At 41.4% G+C, this 19,154-nt stretch overlaps 1 protein-coding gene across 1 annotated transcript in view; it reads left to right on the forward strand.

The window, feature by feature from the left end:
* LOC146969945 (receptor-type tyrosine-protein phosphatase N2-like) overlaps positions 1 to 19,154 on the forward strand; it is a 261,873-nt gene that overhangs the window by 215,174 nt on the left and 27,545 nt on the right. The window contains exons 15-16 of the mRNA XM_085805467.1: positions 10,511 to 10,658; positions 14,106 to 14,179. Coding sequence (XP_085661593.1) covers positions 10,511 to 10,658; positions 14,106 to 14,179 — 222 coding nt within the window. The remainder of the gene's footprint in view (positions 1 to 10,510; positions 10,659 to 14,105; positions 14,180 to 19,154) is intronic.

The following is a 19,154-nucleotide window of genomic DNA, read 5'->3' on the forward strand; positions in this document are numbered from 1 at the left end:
ACTATAATATAATTTTTTCCAGCCCCTCAAAGTGTAAGATAAACACAGTTTTTATTTGGACCTAACCAACTGCTGATTGGCAGGCGCTAACCCTGGGCGGAGGGATACGTGAGTTGGTTAGGTCCAAATAAAAACTGTGTTTTTCCTGCACTTTGAAGGGCTGGAAAAAATTATATTATAGCGAATAATGGAACTGTGTATTTTTTTTCAGGTAAAACCTCTTTTAGGCCACGAAAATAGGCCGTTTCTTTGGGTCTGTTCACAACAGTGTATGTTGTAAGGGCAGGGCTATGGGCTGGCGTTGCTAACGGGAGGAGTGCAGAGAGTCTTCTACTGCAATTAAAGTACTTAGGGGCTATTTGTAGATCATACAACCCCACTTTTAAAAAAAATGATACTATCCCTTTAACTTCTCACAGGAACCAGGAAGTGTGAGAATCATAATCTTCTTCTTCTTTTTTCTTGTTCTTCTTGTTCTTCTCCTTCTTCTTGTTCTTCTTCATTTTCTTCTCCTTCTTCCTCTTGTTCTTCTTGTTCTTCTTCTCAGAATCAGCCTTTATAGTCACTATAGCAGTACGGCGAAATTACAGCAATCAACCCGTACATATACAGCATACAATACATACAATAAGACAGACATGTTGTTCTTCTTCCTGTTTCACCTGATTCTCCAACCATTTATCTATTTAAAAAAAACATTTCACCTCCATCTCTCACGTGTCGCTCTGCATCTCTGCATATACCACTCACTTCCCTCACACACACACACACACACACACACACACACACACACACACACACACACACTCTTTCCCCCTCTCATCTCACTGTCTCTCTCATCTTTCTCCCTGTGTCTCTGTGTCTCTATGTATGTGTGTGTGTGTGTGTGTGTGTGTGTGTGTGTGTTTCTGTACATCTCATTACACCCACACTTTCCCGGCTTCTTACCCTCTTCTATCCCGCAGATGAAAATCTCTATTGAACCTCGGTCGCATTTCGTCGAGCGCCATCGTAATTGCAATATATAGCTGTTCACTTCAACCACCCACAGCCGCCACCCCCCCCCCCCCCCTCTCTCTCTATGCATTATGAAGCTGGCGGCGAGATGTGACAGAGCGGCCCTTTTTGATGTGTTCAATAGGCACAAAGATACTAATTACCCCTGAGATTTGCACCAGAGTTGTGTTACAGTGAAAAACGTCTCCTGAGCCTCTTCAGCTCTGTTGTTTCACACCGACGCTCCATCCACCGCACAACGTGTTTTCTTTCTTTCTTTCTTTGGGGGCGAAACCACAACACGACTCCTGGGGTGCTGATTCTGATCTGCCAAGGTCAACCCCCCCCCATAAAACAAAATGGTTACACTTTATTTGACGCCTTTCTCTATAACGCATTATAACCATACTTATAATGCAGTTATAGCACTGTATAACTTTAGATATAAACACTATAAAGCATTTTATCTTGACTTATAAGGTCAGGTGTTATAATACGTTATAATTGTTAGCAACTCACTGACAATGCCCACATCGATAATGCAATATAAATATAGTTATAATGTGTTATAATTGGTTTATAAACGTGTATAACTATCGTTATAAATACTCATAAATTATCATAAGGCTTTATAACAATAAGCATAACACATCATAGAGCATTTTATAATGGCTCTTAAGGTCAAGTATTATAATAGAGTTATAATGCTCTATAATGTGTTATGCTTATTGTTATAAAGCATTATGATAATTTATGAGTGTTTATAATGATAGTTATACATGTTTATAAGCCAATTATAACACATTATAACTATATTTATAATGCATTATCGATGTGGGCATTGTCAGCGAGTTACTAACAATTATAATGTATTATAATACCTGACCTTATAAGTCATGATAAAATGCTTTATAGTGTGTTATGCTTATTGTTATAAAGCATTATGATCATTATGAGTGTTTATAACTATAGTTATACAGTGCTATAACTGCATTATAACTCATTATAAGTATGGTTATAATGAGTTACAGAGATAGGCGTCAAATAAAGTGTTACCAAAAATTTAAAAAAAAAAACATATTTTGATTGAGCCTCCTCAGGTACGCCGGCTTTGTCTTCCTCGTCCTCCTCCTCCTCCTCCTCGGACGATGAAGCCATCTCAGCGGAGGCGGCGTCACTTGAGAGATAAAGAGGCGGCGAAATGAAGTTTTTTCGCTCATGTTTAGTTAAGTATTCAGTGGGTGAAGAAGCGCTGAAAGTGTTATAATGTAGAGACGGATATGTAAATGCAGCGAGGGATGATGGAGAAGAGACCAAGTGATTAATACGTTTTGCGTAGGTGATGCAGACGAGCGTCGTCCTGAGTGATGAAGAAGCTGCACTTGAAGGAACTTCAGACCAGGAGGAAACACAGGACGATTCAGTCATTTAAATGTTCACATGTGATTAGGGTGTGACAGATATGCAATGCTGCTAAAAAAAAATCTGGTAATCAATTTAAAAAAAAACATTTTTTTATGCACTGATCCTTTAAATATGGTTGAGGATGAAAAGCCTCTAGTGAACACACAGCCCTACAGAGTTGTGTTGCGTTCACAGTTCAGCTGTAAAGTCTGAACACACAAACAGTTAAATGGACCATATTAATTAATCAGTCAGGCTCTAATTGTGATGTAGTTATAACAAGGTGAGTTTGATCTTTTAGCTCAACTTATCTCCCAAATTACACTCATTACTTAAAATTACGCTTCACTTAAATATCTGTGCGTGGTATCTGCACCGATTAGAGGCAGGCATCATGGTTATGACATGTGGACTAATGAGGAAGGTACAGTAGAGTTAATGTCATTTTATTTATGTCAAACAAATGAACCAAGGCAAATTAATGTGTATAACAAAGATCGGTCACTCAATGTGCTTAACTGAAATTTAAAAAAGGCAGAATAGTAACAGTAAAATCATAATAAGCAGAGTCAACAATCAGAATAAACACAAGCGAAAGCACAAACTTGATCATAGCGATGTGACACCTCAACAATCTCCTCCTGCACTGCAAAAACGCAAAATCTTTCCGAGAATATTTGTCTGATTTCTTGTCAAAATGTCTAATTTCTACTCAATACTAACCTTTTTCCAGTTTTTTGTGCTTGTAATAAGACTCATCTTAAGTAGAATGAGATTGTTTCGACTAGAAATAAGACAAATATTCTTGGTAAGAGTTTGAGTTTTTGCAGTGTGAAACCTGCACGGCCTGAACTCCTACACAGCTCAGTCCGAACGATGTAAATAACATGTTTTGACCTTCACAGTCAATTAGATCAGCTGGATCTGTGCTGCTTAAACAACGCAGCTAAAGACACTTTATGTTTGTTTTCCAGTTAGTTTGAGCTGCTTAAACAAATCAAACCTCAACCACAGAGGAAAAGCAGATCTGTATATTATTGTATAGATGATGTCTAGAGAAACTCCAGTGACACCGACATATAAACGATCTGTTCAGATCATCACAGGGGCTCAGTGTCAGTCATCATCACAATTTGATCAGGAGCTAAAGTGATTTATCGGTTTAGCTCCCAAATCAAATCAGCTAAACGCCTCGACTTCCCTCCGCCACTCAGACTGAGAGGAGTTTTTACACAGTCGAGTCAAATCTACTTTTACTGCGCCCATTCTCTGCCTCTTTCTATTTAGAAGTTGGATCATAAACATAAAATGGACCTTAAACACAAACACTCTGGTTTTAATTGCCGCTGTGCCTGATGGAAAAGTGTCCAAATGGAAAACTTCCCGCGCTGACGAGGAGCCGATGGCGTTGTTTAACTCTGAGACCGGAAATAAAAAATAAAAAAACTGGGAACGAGCGGCGAGGTTTTATCAGTCACAAGACGCTCGTCAGCTTCACACAGAGTGATGATGTGTGATTGTCAGTTAATGGGAGGAAACGCTCACTGCAGTTTATATGAGGGAGAGCTGCTGGTGTGTTTCAGGACCCTGGACAGCTCCACACACACACACACACACACACACACACACACACACACACACACACAGAGAAGCTGTGTCTCAGTTCGAGGGGCTACATCCTTGGGAGGATGCAGTTAAAGAAGACATATTCTGCCTCTTTTCCACAAATTAAAATAGTTCCCAGGTGTCTTAAAGACATGTCTGTGACATGCTTTGGTCAAAATCCCTCAAGGATCAAACATCACAGCTCTTTTCATCCTCTCTAAACAGCCCTGTTCAGAACGGCTGGTTTCAGTGTCTGTCCCTTTAAATGCTAATGAGCCACTGCTCATCTAGCCCCGCCCCCTCTACAGGTACCTGTACTCACAGGTAGGGGTGGTATTATGCAAATTCAAAAACTAATGACATCATTATCAGACAGCAGCTCACATTTTTCTCACATTTTGGGACCAGAAGACTAAAATATGTTAAAGAGACTTCAAAAAGTGATATTTCCATTATGCCCCCTTTAAAGGCCGATGACGTCACATCGTCGTGACAACAAGGTCTATCCCAATCCGAAGGCTTTTTCCCAATCTGGGAGGACACACCACACCTGTCTTATCGTGGCCGCCCGTATCCCAAGATTCTTTGCACACCGGTTATTATTAGCCACCTAGCATGCTAGCTATCAGAACGTCAAGGTGGTTCTGCGCTGTAGCCATGGTAACTTCACGGCTTGAAGGCGTGGTCGCCCGCCGAGTAGCGCTGTTGCTGGTCGCGCAGCCCGAGGCGAGGAGCTGAGGAGCCGGTGCAAGTGTAAAAAAAAACAAAAACAAAAAAAACGCCACTTTCAAAGGTTTGACGTTAGCACACAATCAGGAATCGTGTCGAAGCCCTCGTCTCTAGCTGCAAATCATCTGAACAAAACATGCATCTCTGAAATGTCAACTTCTTCATTTATACCCATAGCCTATATAAAAGAGACAAGTGTATATTTCCCTCTGGGGGTGGAAACCTCTCTCAGGCCCAAAGCTCAGAGTGTTTTCTGGGCTCGTGGAGAAAGGGAAAAAAAAAAAAAACACAAAAAGGCAAAGGAAACTTAAAACTGGAATAACGAGGTTTTTCACAAACCAGTGACGATCTGGTAAACGGCTGTTTAATGTCTCTCGCCGCCCACACGCGTCTCTTTAGTGAAGGTTTTTATGGCTCCACCAGCTTCTTTTCATCCAACCCTCCGTCTTTCATTCATTAACCGTCCTGCAGCTTCGTCTTTTCTTTCGCTCATTTTCTTGTTGCTCTTTTTCTCTCTCTCCTACATTTTCCATCTTGACTGTTTTTTTTTTATTAATTCACTTTAGTTTCTTCTCCAAGTTTTCCCACAGATTTTTCTTTAATATTTGTCTTTTTCATCGTCTTTATATCAATCTTTATATCTTCTTTCCATTCTTGTTATTCCTCCTTTTCCTTCTCTCACTCCCTCCTTTGCTTCTTCTCTGTCGTTTTTTATTTTTTTATTCAGTTTGAACAGTTTCTTCTTGTCTGTCACTTACAAACACACGCAGCTCATCTCAGATTCACATCCTGACGTCAACAAGAGTCTGAGCTCCACAAAAACAAACCAAACCCACACCCACCAGTCCACATGTGTAAAGGGAAAGACATCAGCAGCATCGTCATGGATGAATAATACAAATATTTCAACCCTGTCTTCTTTCTTTTCTCTTGAACAAACTGTTGAGTGGTTAGTAAAAGTCGGAGGCGTCGCCGGTGAAAGGAATAACATGTTTGCTGATGAGCTGTGGAGCCCCACCTCTCTCTCCAGTCTCCAACCCCCCCGCCCCCCGAAAAAAAAGAAAATTAATTGCCTTTCGTTAAGAAAAAAACAGGCAAATTCCATGTCATCATCCACCCACTGATTTTAATTTGAGGAGAAGCAGCTTTCACCATCTTATCTAAGTTAATGTATTACTTAGTCCCATGTGACAAGGACCCAACCCCCCCCCCATCTCCCCCACCCCCCAAACCAGCACCACATCCTCTCTGCTTGTGTCTTAAGAGGATTAGTCGACTCTATATATAAAGCACATTATCTAGTCTTTTGTTGTCGGCCAGGTTAGTGTTATAGATTATACTGCAGCAGGAGTCTCCGTGGCGATTAGCCGTGCGCCAGGCAACCACTGTGGCTGTGGCTGTGGTTTAGTTGTGGTTGTGGTGTTTTTTTTGTTTTGCCAGCTGGGATGTGATTGTGATGTGTGTGGAGTTGAGAGGTCACAGGGCCGCGGCTGGAAGGAAGGAAGGAGAGAGGGAAGAGCAGAGCAGAGGGAAATGGACGTCAAATCGATGTAATGTGGTCGGTGGTGGAGGAGGAGGAGGAGGAGGAGTGAGACTGTCAGGAGTGTCAGGATGATGTCAGCGTGTAAAAATAAAACAGCAGCAGCTCAGATGAAGGATGGAGCAGACTGACTAATGATGATTTGATCAGAAACAGAGAGACTGATGCTGCTCAAATAAATATGGAACCAGCAGGAAAATGTATCATGATGTCGATTGATTGATTGATAAATGATCAGGACAGAATATTGGTGATCAACTACAGTTTTAAAGATGAAAGGCATTTTTTGATTGAAAACTTTATTGAACAACATTAGACAAGTGTTCAAGTGATAAAAAAAAACACAATAAAGCCCAAAGGCTTGTTTCCATTGTGGTCCTATTTGATGGTAGACGGTACACATGGATTTAAAACAAAGGAAGACAGGCACACAACACATGGACTAAAAACATGGGAGAGAGACACACTAGGCACATAGACTACAGCATTGAAGAGAAAGAACAAAGAAAATAGATAAAGCAAGAGATTAGGTCCCAAACAGAGACAGCAAAACATAAAGCAGACACACAACTAAACAGTACAATAATAATAAAGGCAAAGTGGAAGCTGAGGTGTGTAGCAACCCAAAACGTAATAACAACCAATAACGTAATCATTTTTGGTCATTTTAAATGTAATAAAGCCAATTACGTAATAACTTCTTGCCAATAATGTAATAACATAATAACATTATTGGCTGGTTATTACGTTATTGGCCTATAATTAAGAAAGAAAACTTTTGAAATTGTAATAACTGGAGCCAGTAATGTAATAATATATGTATCACTACACTTTTTTTTTATTTCCAGGGTAGAAGATGTCACAGTTGTGTTGTGTGTCTGTGTCTTATCTAAATTGAGAAACAAACTCCTTCCATGCTTCATGATAAATGTGATTTGCTCGGCTGTTTCTCACATGGAGGAAGTACAGGAAGCATAGAAGGTTATCAACAACCACATCGAGGTTGTAACACATTGACATCTTCTACCCTGAAAATAAAGAAAAATAAAGGGATACATATATTATTACATCATCGACACCCATTATTATTATGTTATGTTATATATGGTATACGTTTTGGTGGTTAAATAAAACAACAGTGATCCATCTTGTAAGATAATGATGATGTTGATGTGTGATGATGCATTTCTGTGCCACAAAACAAAACCAAAAAAACAACAACATAAAGAACAGAGAGTGAGCAGCAAAAAAAAGGATAAAAAAAAGACTAAAACCTCTAAAAGCTCCGACAGGAAGAAAAAGAACATCCAGAACCATCCAGACTGGAGACGAGTTTCCTTTAGTCCTTTTGATGTCTCTTAAAAAAAGAAAAAAAAGACACAGACACAGACACCTTCCTTATGTAACGTGTTTACTCCATTATCACTCCTCCAGTCAGGGAAGAAGACTCAAATCCATCACTGAGATAAAAGTTTCACAGCTGCAGTTTTAAGTTTTCCACCCGTTAATGCACTAATGTCTCTTTTCATGGTGTCGTATATTCATTATATGTTATTATTATCATCATCATTACTGGTGCATTAACAAGGAAGTAGCTCAGTAATGATGCAGCTGGTTGGATGACACTTCATCTACAGACTGGGCATTTTAATCTCATGTGTATTCAAATGGCTGTTCGATCCCCTGAACCCAGGTTCTCTCAGAAAAATACAGCAACATTATCACATTATAAATAGTTATAAATTGTTAAATTTTAATCTGCACATGTTCTCCAGAGCGCGTGTCCACATCAGGAGCTGCAACGTTTTGACCACGCGGACGAACACTCGTCTTGGTTCTTGATGCTCCACCTCAGGAAGCTCTTCCTGCTTCCCCTCCCTGCTGAGTAACAGAATCCCACATTGATTTTTTTTTTTTTTTTTTTTACTCCACACCCTCTTCTCCTCGCTCTCTGTCGATCCAAAATGGCCGCTGCATTACGTCACCTCCCATGCGGCGCCCCATTTGGCTTTTTTTTTTTATATATATCGCGCTGCCGTTTTCTTTCTTTTCCTTCCTACAGGTGCGTCAGTCAGAGCCACAATGGCGGCAGCAGCAGCGGCTCAGAGTTGGAGTCTTATGTTGCGTTTTTTTTTTTTTATGGAGCACCTTTGGCAGCTGTAAGCCCCCCTCACCCCTCCCACCCCCCCACCCCCTCCCGCAGTAAGGGGATTATTCAGTGTTTGGCCGACACATGGTGCTCTCAGCACCTCCTGATTGGATTGCAATAATCCCTTTACACAGCCTCAAAACCCTATTACTCTGGCATTAGAGAGTGAGGGGAGGGGGGGCGGGAGGGGGGCATCTGATGTAGGACAGTGTGTGTATGTGTGTGCGTGTGTGTTGTAAGACTGCGTTTTTTTCTGTTTTTCTTTTTCATGTTTTGTGCGACTGCGTCTGAATGTTGTTTCTTCACTTCTCCAGATTCGTGCTTGTTTGTGTGTTTCTAGTGTGTAGATGTGTAGATGTGAGCGTGTGTGGGTGGACTGTTTTTGTGACCTTACAAAAACATTAATTGTGCTTTTAGATGTATGTGCATTTTCCAGTGTGTGTGTGTGTGTGTGTGTGTGTTTTGAAGGAGTTGGACCTCCTGCTGTTGAGAAGCGGCGGTGTGCAGGTGGAGAGTCGCAGCTCGCCTCGCGGCTTCGTATTACATCATCGCTGCTTTTAGCGGCTCTGAACAAATGCAACGGAGAGATGATACTCTAACAGAGAATGGCTTGTGTTACACTGTGTGTGTGTGTGTGTGTGTGTGTGTGTGTGTGAGGAACAACAGCCCTGACCAGCTGCGTTGCCGTGCAGACGTGTACGATAAAATCACATATATGCGTCGTTGGATCAGGGCTCGTTCCCATTATCCTCGAGGCCGCGCCGCCTTTTCCATTTTTAACAAACTCCTTCTCATTTTAGCGGAAAGCCATTAGGCCTTTTTTGGAAGCTAATTCTGATTAACATTAGAGCCATTTGTAACTGCCACCATAAATCATCGGCGGAGCCATTTAAAGAACCACACCAGCTCATTTCGTTCCCTCATCCATTACAAACCCATCGCGCCTCCCTCCGTGTTTTGTCTGCAAAAGGCCACTGGGTTTCCAAAAACAAAAGCTACAGCGTGTAGCGCTTGATTATAGCTTATCTGTTAGCCTCAGTGCTAACGACACACTCAAATTCACAATGCCTTCCTCAGTTATAGATAATCTTTTGTCAGAAACAGGCTCGAGTCCATTAGATTTGTCTGTCAGCGTCTCGTTTTAATGTTCGCCACAAAGGAAGCAGAGCTAAGAGTTTCATTGCTCAAAATTCCTGATTACCATGAAGTATCTTGAGTTTCATAACCTTTTTATTGAGATGAGATCTGGTTTTCCAGTAAATAAATGAAGAGACATATATATCCAATAAAAAGTTATTTGATTGTTTGGTAACACTTTATAATAAGTACACACTATTAAGCATTAGTTAAGCATTAAATACTGAATTCATCATTTATAACACACGAATACTCACTAGTATGTAGTTTATAAACAGAATAAAAAATGTTTTACTCATCGATAAGCACTAACTGTATTTATAAACTACATACTAATGAGTATTCATGCGTTATAAATGAAGAATTCAGTGTTTATTAATGCTTAACTAATGCTCAATAGTTTATACTTATTATAAAGTGTTGCCGATTGTTTTAGTGTGTGTGATTAAGGCGTCTTGATGCAGGGACTCCATCCATCTGCTGCCGTGAGCGGGGTAAAGCGTCGTCGTCTCTGTTTCCCACTTCACCTCGGCGGAGCAGCAGATGGCTGTGATTTGCCACTTAGGGAAACTGTAACTACGTTTTAAAAGTTGATGGGCGATCACAGCAGAGAGCTGCAGCGTCTTCGCTTTGACTGACACAATAACTGGTTCCTCCTGTCGTCCATGTGATGCTTTTCACTGAGGTGCAAAACCAACGGCCTGACACACACACGGTTGATTGAAGATGTTTTCTAAGTTCAAATCACAACAGGCCGGTGAAGGTTTGTGATTGACGAATCAATTTGAAAGCTTCATCCTGAGAGATGCGGCCTTGTCCATCAGCCGCCTCACATGACAACAGGCTTTACCAACGGTTCAGTCGAATACAAAGAAGCCTGTTAATGAACATTATAATACCAGAATGTGTCAGTAATGACTCCTCCTCTCTCCTCTGCTCTCCTCCTTCAGTCCTACATGGAGGATCACCTGAAGAACAAGGACCGGCTGGAGAAGGAGTGGGAGGCGCTGTGTGCCTACCAGGCCGAACCCAACGCCTGCACCGTTGGCATGAAGGACGGCAACGCCAAGAAGAACCGCTCCACTGCTGTGGTGGCATGTAAGCAATCAAACCTCTATTGATTATTCAATTCAAATTCAATTCAAACAACTTTATTAATCCCACAAGGGGCAATTAGTTTTGAGAAGCAGGTTACCGTGGTTTATATAGCCTACATGGCCCACAATAAATAGTCAATAAATAGTCAATACAACACAACAGACAACATGGAGCTTAGAATGGATAATAAATATAAAAGCTTGTGATAGTCTACTGTATAAGTAAAAATAATTGACTATTTATTAACCCTATCCATCTATATATTAACCCTTTATTGGGGCAATTAGAAAATAATAACTTCATTTATAGTATAAGACTTTTCTAAACACAGTTACAAAGGGCTCTACAATTGAGATTAAAAAATAGAAAACATTAATGGAACAACACAATAAGTTATTTGTGTATATAATTCTAAGGGGATAAAAACACAATTGCACAAGTTTGTAATGTGACAAGATCACCAGTGCTTCTGGAAATAGACTTAACATGTTGTGAAAGGTGACCAGTGTTTGTTCAGCATCTTAAAGCAGATATCACTGGCACGGCCGTTTCGGCTAATGCTGCGTTCAAGGCAGGCTTTTGAAACCGTAAGTTACAGCTTCAAGTCACAACTACGACTTGGTAGCGTTCCAGGTAACCCGTAGCTCGTGTTTTTACCGTCCTGTTGTCTGTGAAAGTTCCCTATAACGGCCACTCGTTACTTCCGACCCGTGAACTCGTACCAGATCGAACTGGTATGACTTCACAGGAAGGAAAATCACAAAGTACGAGTTTCCTTGAACGCACCATGAGTTAGCAGCCCCCGCCCTTGTCAGGCATCAATTGGTCCTCGTGCTACGTCGCCACATTCACGCGCATCCCTTGGCTGCACACACAGCCCTTCATGCCGTTCTCTCTTCTCATTGGATAACACTTGTATCCCACAAGGAAAATTTTCTCCTCGGGTTACAGCAGAGCAGAGTGACGGAGAGACTCGTGTTTAGGCTGAAATACTTCATGTAAGTGATTGCTGACGGAAAATAGGACTATTTAGGACTTATATTAACAAAAACATTCCACTGATATCTGCTTTAACAAGGAGGATTTTCAAGAAAGTCGACTGACGTCTAGTTTGTCCTGTCCATTAAACAATTGTGTAGATAAGTCAGCGTACTTTATTGCTATTATTAAATAAAGAAAGCAGAGAATCATCTGCATAAAGATTAACGAAAGTCCCTTGTTTGCAGACGACCTAAGCGACGCAGAGCATGTAGATGTAGAACAGAAGAGGCCCAAGTATCGATCCCTGAGGGACACCGTGCTCAATAGATAGAGAGTTGCTATTTCACTGTCGACTGTTGCTACGTCCGTCACACCCTCTGCTGTTGTGTTCGACCTGGAGATGTTTATAAAACGCTGCCGTTCAAAACTGATCAACTATGTGGATTTTTGTTTGCCAGAACCATCATTAGGTCATTTAAAGGTTGAATGTATGGAGTTCCTTAAAAATCTTCCCCTCCACTTATTGAATAGATGCAGTTCCTCCACCAACTCCTCCTGCTGCACTGAAGCTTTAGTGATGCTCCTCATATATCAGTGTTGAATTGAACATCCAGAGGTATCTGCCAAATGACTTCATATAACGTAATGATTTAATTAACCGACAGGAAATTGCTTCAACTCGTGAGCTGCATTTCAATGACTGCACAAAAGATGTAGCTTTACTTATCTACAAAAACTCAGCGTGTGTTAACAAGACTCCATTGTGGCGTTCAATGAACAGTGCTGTAAATTAGTGGTGTAATGCACCTTTAATGAGGTTCCTGGTGAGACTGTAGCTGTAAAGCTCAGTGTATATTGCACAGGAGCTCTTCCTGTATTTAACCTGAGATCAACGTCTTAATTCGCTGTTTTAAAGACATTTGTAACACGTGTAAAAGAAGAGACAGCAGCGTTTGACTGTCTCTCAAACATGGCGGCGTTACTCCCACCACTTCTCGACAACACTTCCCCGTTCCCTCTCTCTCTCCGAGCCCGGCCTCTATTATCAGGACGCAGGGGCAGATGCAGTGAGCAGAAGGGTTGTAAATTAGTTTTCTATTAAAGCTCTCCTGCACCGACCTCATCAATGATTAAAATTTCTAAGCTTCTGTGGAAATAGCCCATCTAAAAAAGTGCTGTCCCATTCTCTCCACCGGGCCGGGGCTTAATGAAATCCAGGTTGTCAGCAGGGGAAAGCAGTTTGTCAGGAATAAATTGTGCTTCCTATTTGAAGCACCACTGGCTTCTTCCAAAAAAGATTTTCAGAACTGTTTCGCCACTATTGCTGCAGGCCGGAGGGGGAGATGTATGAACCGGGCCATGTTTTACTCCGCAATATTTCAGAGCAGCAGCGGCGATGCAGGGCAGATCTCCTCCAGGGCGTCGGATCAGAGAGTTTTAATCTGATTCTGAAATGCAACTTCACCAACAGCTGCACCAGATACATAACACTTTATATCATATCCTGTCAAACTGAGTTATTACAGTATATGTGTTGAGACACAACACCAGATAATGTGGAGTCATAGGAGGTTTCTTCACCTCCGTTGTCATGAGCTTCTCCTGGTTTGGTTTCTGAAGTGTCTCCACTCCATTAAAAACAGACCAGGGGGATTCAAACCAGATGAAACAACTAGAAAACCAGCTTCACATTAATTAGGTGACTGACATGTGTTTGGCTTCTTTGTCTGATAAGTTAAAGGTGTTAGCTACAAGTTTAATTCCAGTAAGTGTCGCACTCACACTCGCTCGCAGCTAGTAGCTAAAGCTAAGCTAACGCTAACCGTATTTAACGAGCAGCAGCTCCGGTGGTGACAGCGGACTGGAAACATATCTGAATAATTTCACACTCACCTGCAGACGAACGCGACAAACCCGCAGCATCACACCTGCACCGGGAATGTTTCAGTATCAGCTGACCATTAGTTAGCATTAGCATTAGCACGATGCCATTTCTCCACAGAGCTGTCACGATCTGGTGTCTGGCCCTTCAACAAACATAGACCTCTGGTGCAAAAATTGAATCTTTATAAATCTCTTAGAACCTAAAATTACATTTTGGGATAATATCAGAGCAGGTGGGTTTTTATTTTTTTAGACAGTTTAGTGTTGAAACGTCACATTAGAGCTTAAAACCTTGTGAGGTGTGTGAAGATCCACCCGGCAGCAGAAGGTAACCTCCCTCTTGACCGCTCAGGGTTGTGTGAAGCTGTTTGAGGCGTCTGACACTGAAAATGAGCCAAAAAAAAAAAAAATCATTTGATCGAATCTCTGAGGAAAATCAAAGAACATTTAAAAAAGAAAAAAGGTTTACAGCATCTGAGATGAAGCTGGAAAACACCTTGACTAACCAGAACGGAGTAAACGCTGCTCCTCTTCCTCCTCCAACGACTAAACGCTTTGACTTCCTCTCTGTTTGTGTTGCAGACGATCACTCCAGAATCACCTTGAAGGTGGAGAACAGCCAATCCAACTCCGACTACATCAACGCCAGCCCAATCGTAAGTACCTCCTCTGCATTCTGACTCTGCTTCACCACGCTGGCCCCACTCCCCCCCTCCAACCACCACCAAAGGCCCCCACGGGGCGTCATGGGAACAAAGGCAGCCTTGCGTTGTAACAATATAAATTTTGATGCAACGCTTGCTTAGCTTCAGCAGCCCTGCGCCGGTGTGTATGTTCTGCACCATGAATATTAATGGTTGTTACACAGAAAACACCCCGAGTGAGTGGTGTTTGCTGGCCCGGGGGGGTAGGTAAGGGTGTGGGGGCACGTGCACATGGCTCTTCACTCGCTTCTTTATCTGTGGGGAGAAAACGATTGGTGCGGTCCTGGGAAGTGATTGTTTCTGACCTTGGGGTTATGTTAATGTGACACTGGTTTGTGTGTTTTTGCCCGTTACGATGCGCTCGACTTGCTGAAGCCCTTCTCCTCGGCTCGGTGCAGAGTTAAACAGCAAAACAGCCCAAAGGAAGGAAATAAGGAAGGAAAGAGGAGAGGAAGGAAGGAAAGAAGGAAGGAAAGACCATGTGAATTCAGTGAGTGAGTGAGTCGATGTGGAAACCAGTGTTGAAACAGTAGCTTTACGTTTCCCTGGAGGCAGACACAGTGGTGTTCCATTAAAAGTAACAGAAACGCTATGCATTTCAAATCTGGGCGTCACACCAAGAAGTGTGTCTGTGTGTGTGTGTTTATGTTGGTGTGTTTGTGATAGAGAGCGAGAGAGGGAATCAAAAGTATACAGGAACAAAAGAGCAACCTTGTCTAATGCCAGAAACACACAAATGCAAAAACATCTGCAACATACACACACAGAGATGACACAAAACATACAGTGCAAACACCCACGCAGACATGCACAGGCACATAGACACACACTAAAGAATGAATGTATGTAAATGTACGACTCACACACACACACACACACACACAAACACACACTGAGGTTATTTAAAGAGCCTCTCTCCTCTGCTGACATTTTGATTTCCCCCTCACCTTCCTCACCGTCTCTCCGGAGGAAACTGGTTCTTCCCCTCGGCCTCCTGGAGCCTGAACGTCACACCGCTTTCCTCTGGTGTTAAAACACATTTCATGGTTGTTCTGTAATGTTCAACCATAATGAAGATTAATGACGTGCTCAAAGCTGTTCTTCATTAAAAAAAACAAAGTGCTGCACCACAACGAGCCTGTGTCCTGATCAACAGGTGCTGATGTGACTCATACAGGTTCATCAGACCACCAGGACTTTGGCCTCTTCGGAGGTGGAGCGGAGCAAAGATCACGTGACTGAGGCCTTGGAGGCAGTGCAGCTGGGTGTGAAAAAAAAAAAAAAAGGGAATGAATCACTGGAAGATTAATGTAAATCAACCAGATGTTGTGTTTCAGTGCTAACGGGCAACATGGATTTGTTAAATGATGGAATTAAAACCTTGCAAAGTCACGTTAGATGTCGCTCGCTTAGTTTTTAACCATCAAGTCTTCAGTCTCTCCAGAAAAAAAAAAAAAAAAGTGATTATGCAATCGCCTAATTCAACGCATAATCAGCCATAGTCGCACTTTGGCCACTGATTTCTGTGCAGAATGCGCAAAATACACAGGACTTGTATGAGTTCATAATCCCTGCATTTCTGTTGCAAAAAAATTCACATACAGTACTGTGCAAAAGTTTTAGGCAGGCGTGAAAAAGTGCTGTTGAGCTCAACATCATCCAGTCTGTCTGGGATTACATGTAGAGACAGAAGGATCTGAGGAGCTCCAAGATATTTGGAAAAAACCACTGGCCCAGTTCCTTCAAAAACTGTGTGCAGGTGAACAGTACCTAGAAGAATTGATGCTGTTTTGAAGGCAAAGGGTTGTCACACCAAATATTGATTTGATTTAGGATTCTTGTCTCTTTATTCACTGCATTTTGTTAATTGATGAAAAAAAAAATTAACACTTCCATCTCTGAAAGCATTCAGCTTTTTTTCCACACCTGCCTAAAACCTTTGCACAGTACTGTATATCTTCAGAGAAAGTTGAATAATGCTGAATCTTTACTTTACTTCAGGACGGAGCAGCCATTTCCCCCCTGTTGCCTTGGGAACATTATGAAGTGACGTAATTACGCAATGTGAAACGTAAAAAAAAGCCCAATGATTAAAAATAATTCTGTTTGTTTTACAATAAATGTTGAAATACTTACTGTAATTGTTGAAGTGTTTGGGACAAAGGGAATTAATGTTAGTGACGGCTCTGCTGATAATTATGGCAGAGATGTGAATTTTGTCCTGGATTCGTATCAGTGAAACGACCAGTCTGGCCGACAGTTGCTTCAAATAAATATAATTAATAAATATAAATTAATATAGTTCAAATAAATAAATAAAATAAAAAAAGAGACGTCGGTCAGTGTGAGACACGTCTGAAGAACAATCGTCTCATGTCCCGATGGAAAGATTCACAGTTACTACTAATTCATGTGGCTGCCAGCAAACAGTTTATCAGCGCCAGTCTGTCACACACAAGCACACACACATGAACACACACACACACACTGTCACCTTCACCCCCACTGAGGTGTCAGACTGTAGTAACAGTTGGCTCCATCGTAAAACTTCATCACACACACACACACACACACACACACACTCCCCTTCTTTCCAATGAAAAGACCAAAAAAAAAAACTAACAGTGATAATTACACTTGTCACATCCTCCAAATTTTTGTTCCTCATTACAGAGGGGTGTGTAAGACAGAAAAAGACACACACACACACGTCTGTGGTGTCATCAGAGGGAGGGTGTGTCGTGTGTCTGCAGAGACCTCTTTCATCTGTCATCAGTTATTTTTTAATCTTACCATCTCTCTCTTCCCCAAACTTCTTCTTTTTTTAATCTCTCTCTCTTGTCTTTCTTGATTTCTCCACGTCGGGTTCCTCTTTCTCTTAATCCATCCATCCTGGTCCTTCTTTCTCTTCCTGTTCTCCAGGCCTTACCTCTCTTTGGTGGGTAAAGATGCAATTCACAGGGTTTGAAATGCTCCTTTAAGAACCAATATTTCAATACATTCACATTCAACCTCCCACTAAAACCAAAAACCACTGTATTTCCTTTTAATATATCCACAAAAACATGGAGGCTGGCACTTTACACCCACATCTGGCTGCAGATGTTTGATGATGATGATGATGATGATGATGATGATGATGATGATGATGATGATGATGATGATGATGATGATGATGATGATGATGATGGACCAGTGTGAAGCTGCTGGCGTCGTAGGGATCAGGGAACATTGCAGAACATTGAGTTTATTTACGTCATACTATGACGTCCCCATAATATCTCCATAATGTCCCCATAATGCTTCCATGTCTCCATAATGTCCCCATAATATCTCCATAATGTCCCCATGATATCTCCATAATGCTTCCATGTCTCCATAATGTCCCCATGATATCTCCATAATGCTTCCATGTCTCCATAATGTCCCCATGATATCTCCATAATGCTTCCATGTCTCCATAATGTCCCCATAATATCTCCATAATGCTTCCATAATCTCCATAATGTCCCCATAATATCTCCATAATGCTTCCATGTCTCCATAATGTCCCCATGATATCTCCATAATGCTTCCATGTCTCCATAATGTCCCCATGATATCTCCATAATGCTTCCATGTCTCCATAATGTCCCCATAATATCTCCATAATGCTTCCATGTCTCCATAATGTCCCCATAATATCTCCATAATGTCCCCATAATATCTCCATAATGTCCCCATGATATCTCCATAATGCTTCCATAATCTCCATAATGTCCCCATAATATCTCCATAATGTCCCCATGATATCTCCATAATGCTTCCATGTCTCCATAATGTCCCCATAATATCTCCATAATGCTTCCATGTCTCCATAATGTCCCCATAATATCTCCATAATGTCCCCATAATATCTCCATAATGTCCCCATGATATCTCCATAATGCTTCCATAATCTCCATAATGTCCCCACAATATCTCCATAATGCTTCCATGTCTCCATAATGTCCCCATAATATCTCCATAATGCTTCCATGTCTCCATAATGTCCCCATGATATCTCCATAATGCTTCCATGTCTCCATAATGTCCCCATGATATCTCCATAATGCTTCCATGTCTCCATAATGTCCCCATGATATCTCCATAATGCTTCCATGTCTCCATAATGTCCCCATGATATCTCCATAATGCTTCCATGTCTCCATAATGTCCCCATAATATCTCCATAATGCTTCCATGTCTCCATAATGTCCCCATAATATCTCCATAATGCTTCCATGTCTCCATAATGTCCCCATAATATCTCCATAATGCTTCCATGTCTCCATAATGTCCCCATAATATCTCCATAATGTCCCCATAATATCTCCATAATGTCCCCATGATATCTCCATAATGCTTCCATAATCTCCATAATGTCCCCATAATATCTCCATAATGTCCCCATGATATCTCCATAATGCTTCCATGTCTCCATAATGTCCCCATAATATCTCCATAATGCTTCCATGTCTCCATAATGTCCCCATAATATCTCCATAATGTCCCCATAATATCTCCATAATGTCCCCATGATATCTCCATAATGCTTCCATAATCTCCATAATGTCCCCACAATATCTCCATAATGCTTCCATGTCTCCATAATGTCCCCATAATATCTCCATAATGCTTCCATGTCTCCATAATGTCCCCATGATATCTCCATAATGCTTCCATGTCTCCATAATGTCCCCATGATATCTCCATAATGCTTCCATGTCTCCATAATGTCCCCATGATATCTCCATAATGCTTACATGTCTCCATAATGTCCCCATGATATCTCCATAATGCTTCCATGTCTCCATAATGTCCCCATAATATCTCCATAATGCTTCCATGTCTCCATAATGTCCCCATAATATCTCCATAATGCTTCCATAATCTCCATAATGTCCCC

The sequence above is a fragment of the Trachurus japonicus genome, chromosome 17, assembly GCF_045865225.1.
Source record: "Trachurus japonicus isolate A0001 chromosome 17, Traja_1.0".
NCBI lineage: Eukaryota > Metazoa > Chordata > Actinopteri > Carangiformes > Carangidae > Trachurus > Trachurus japonicus.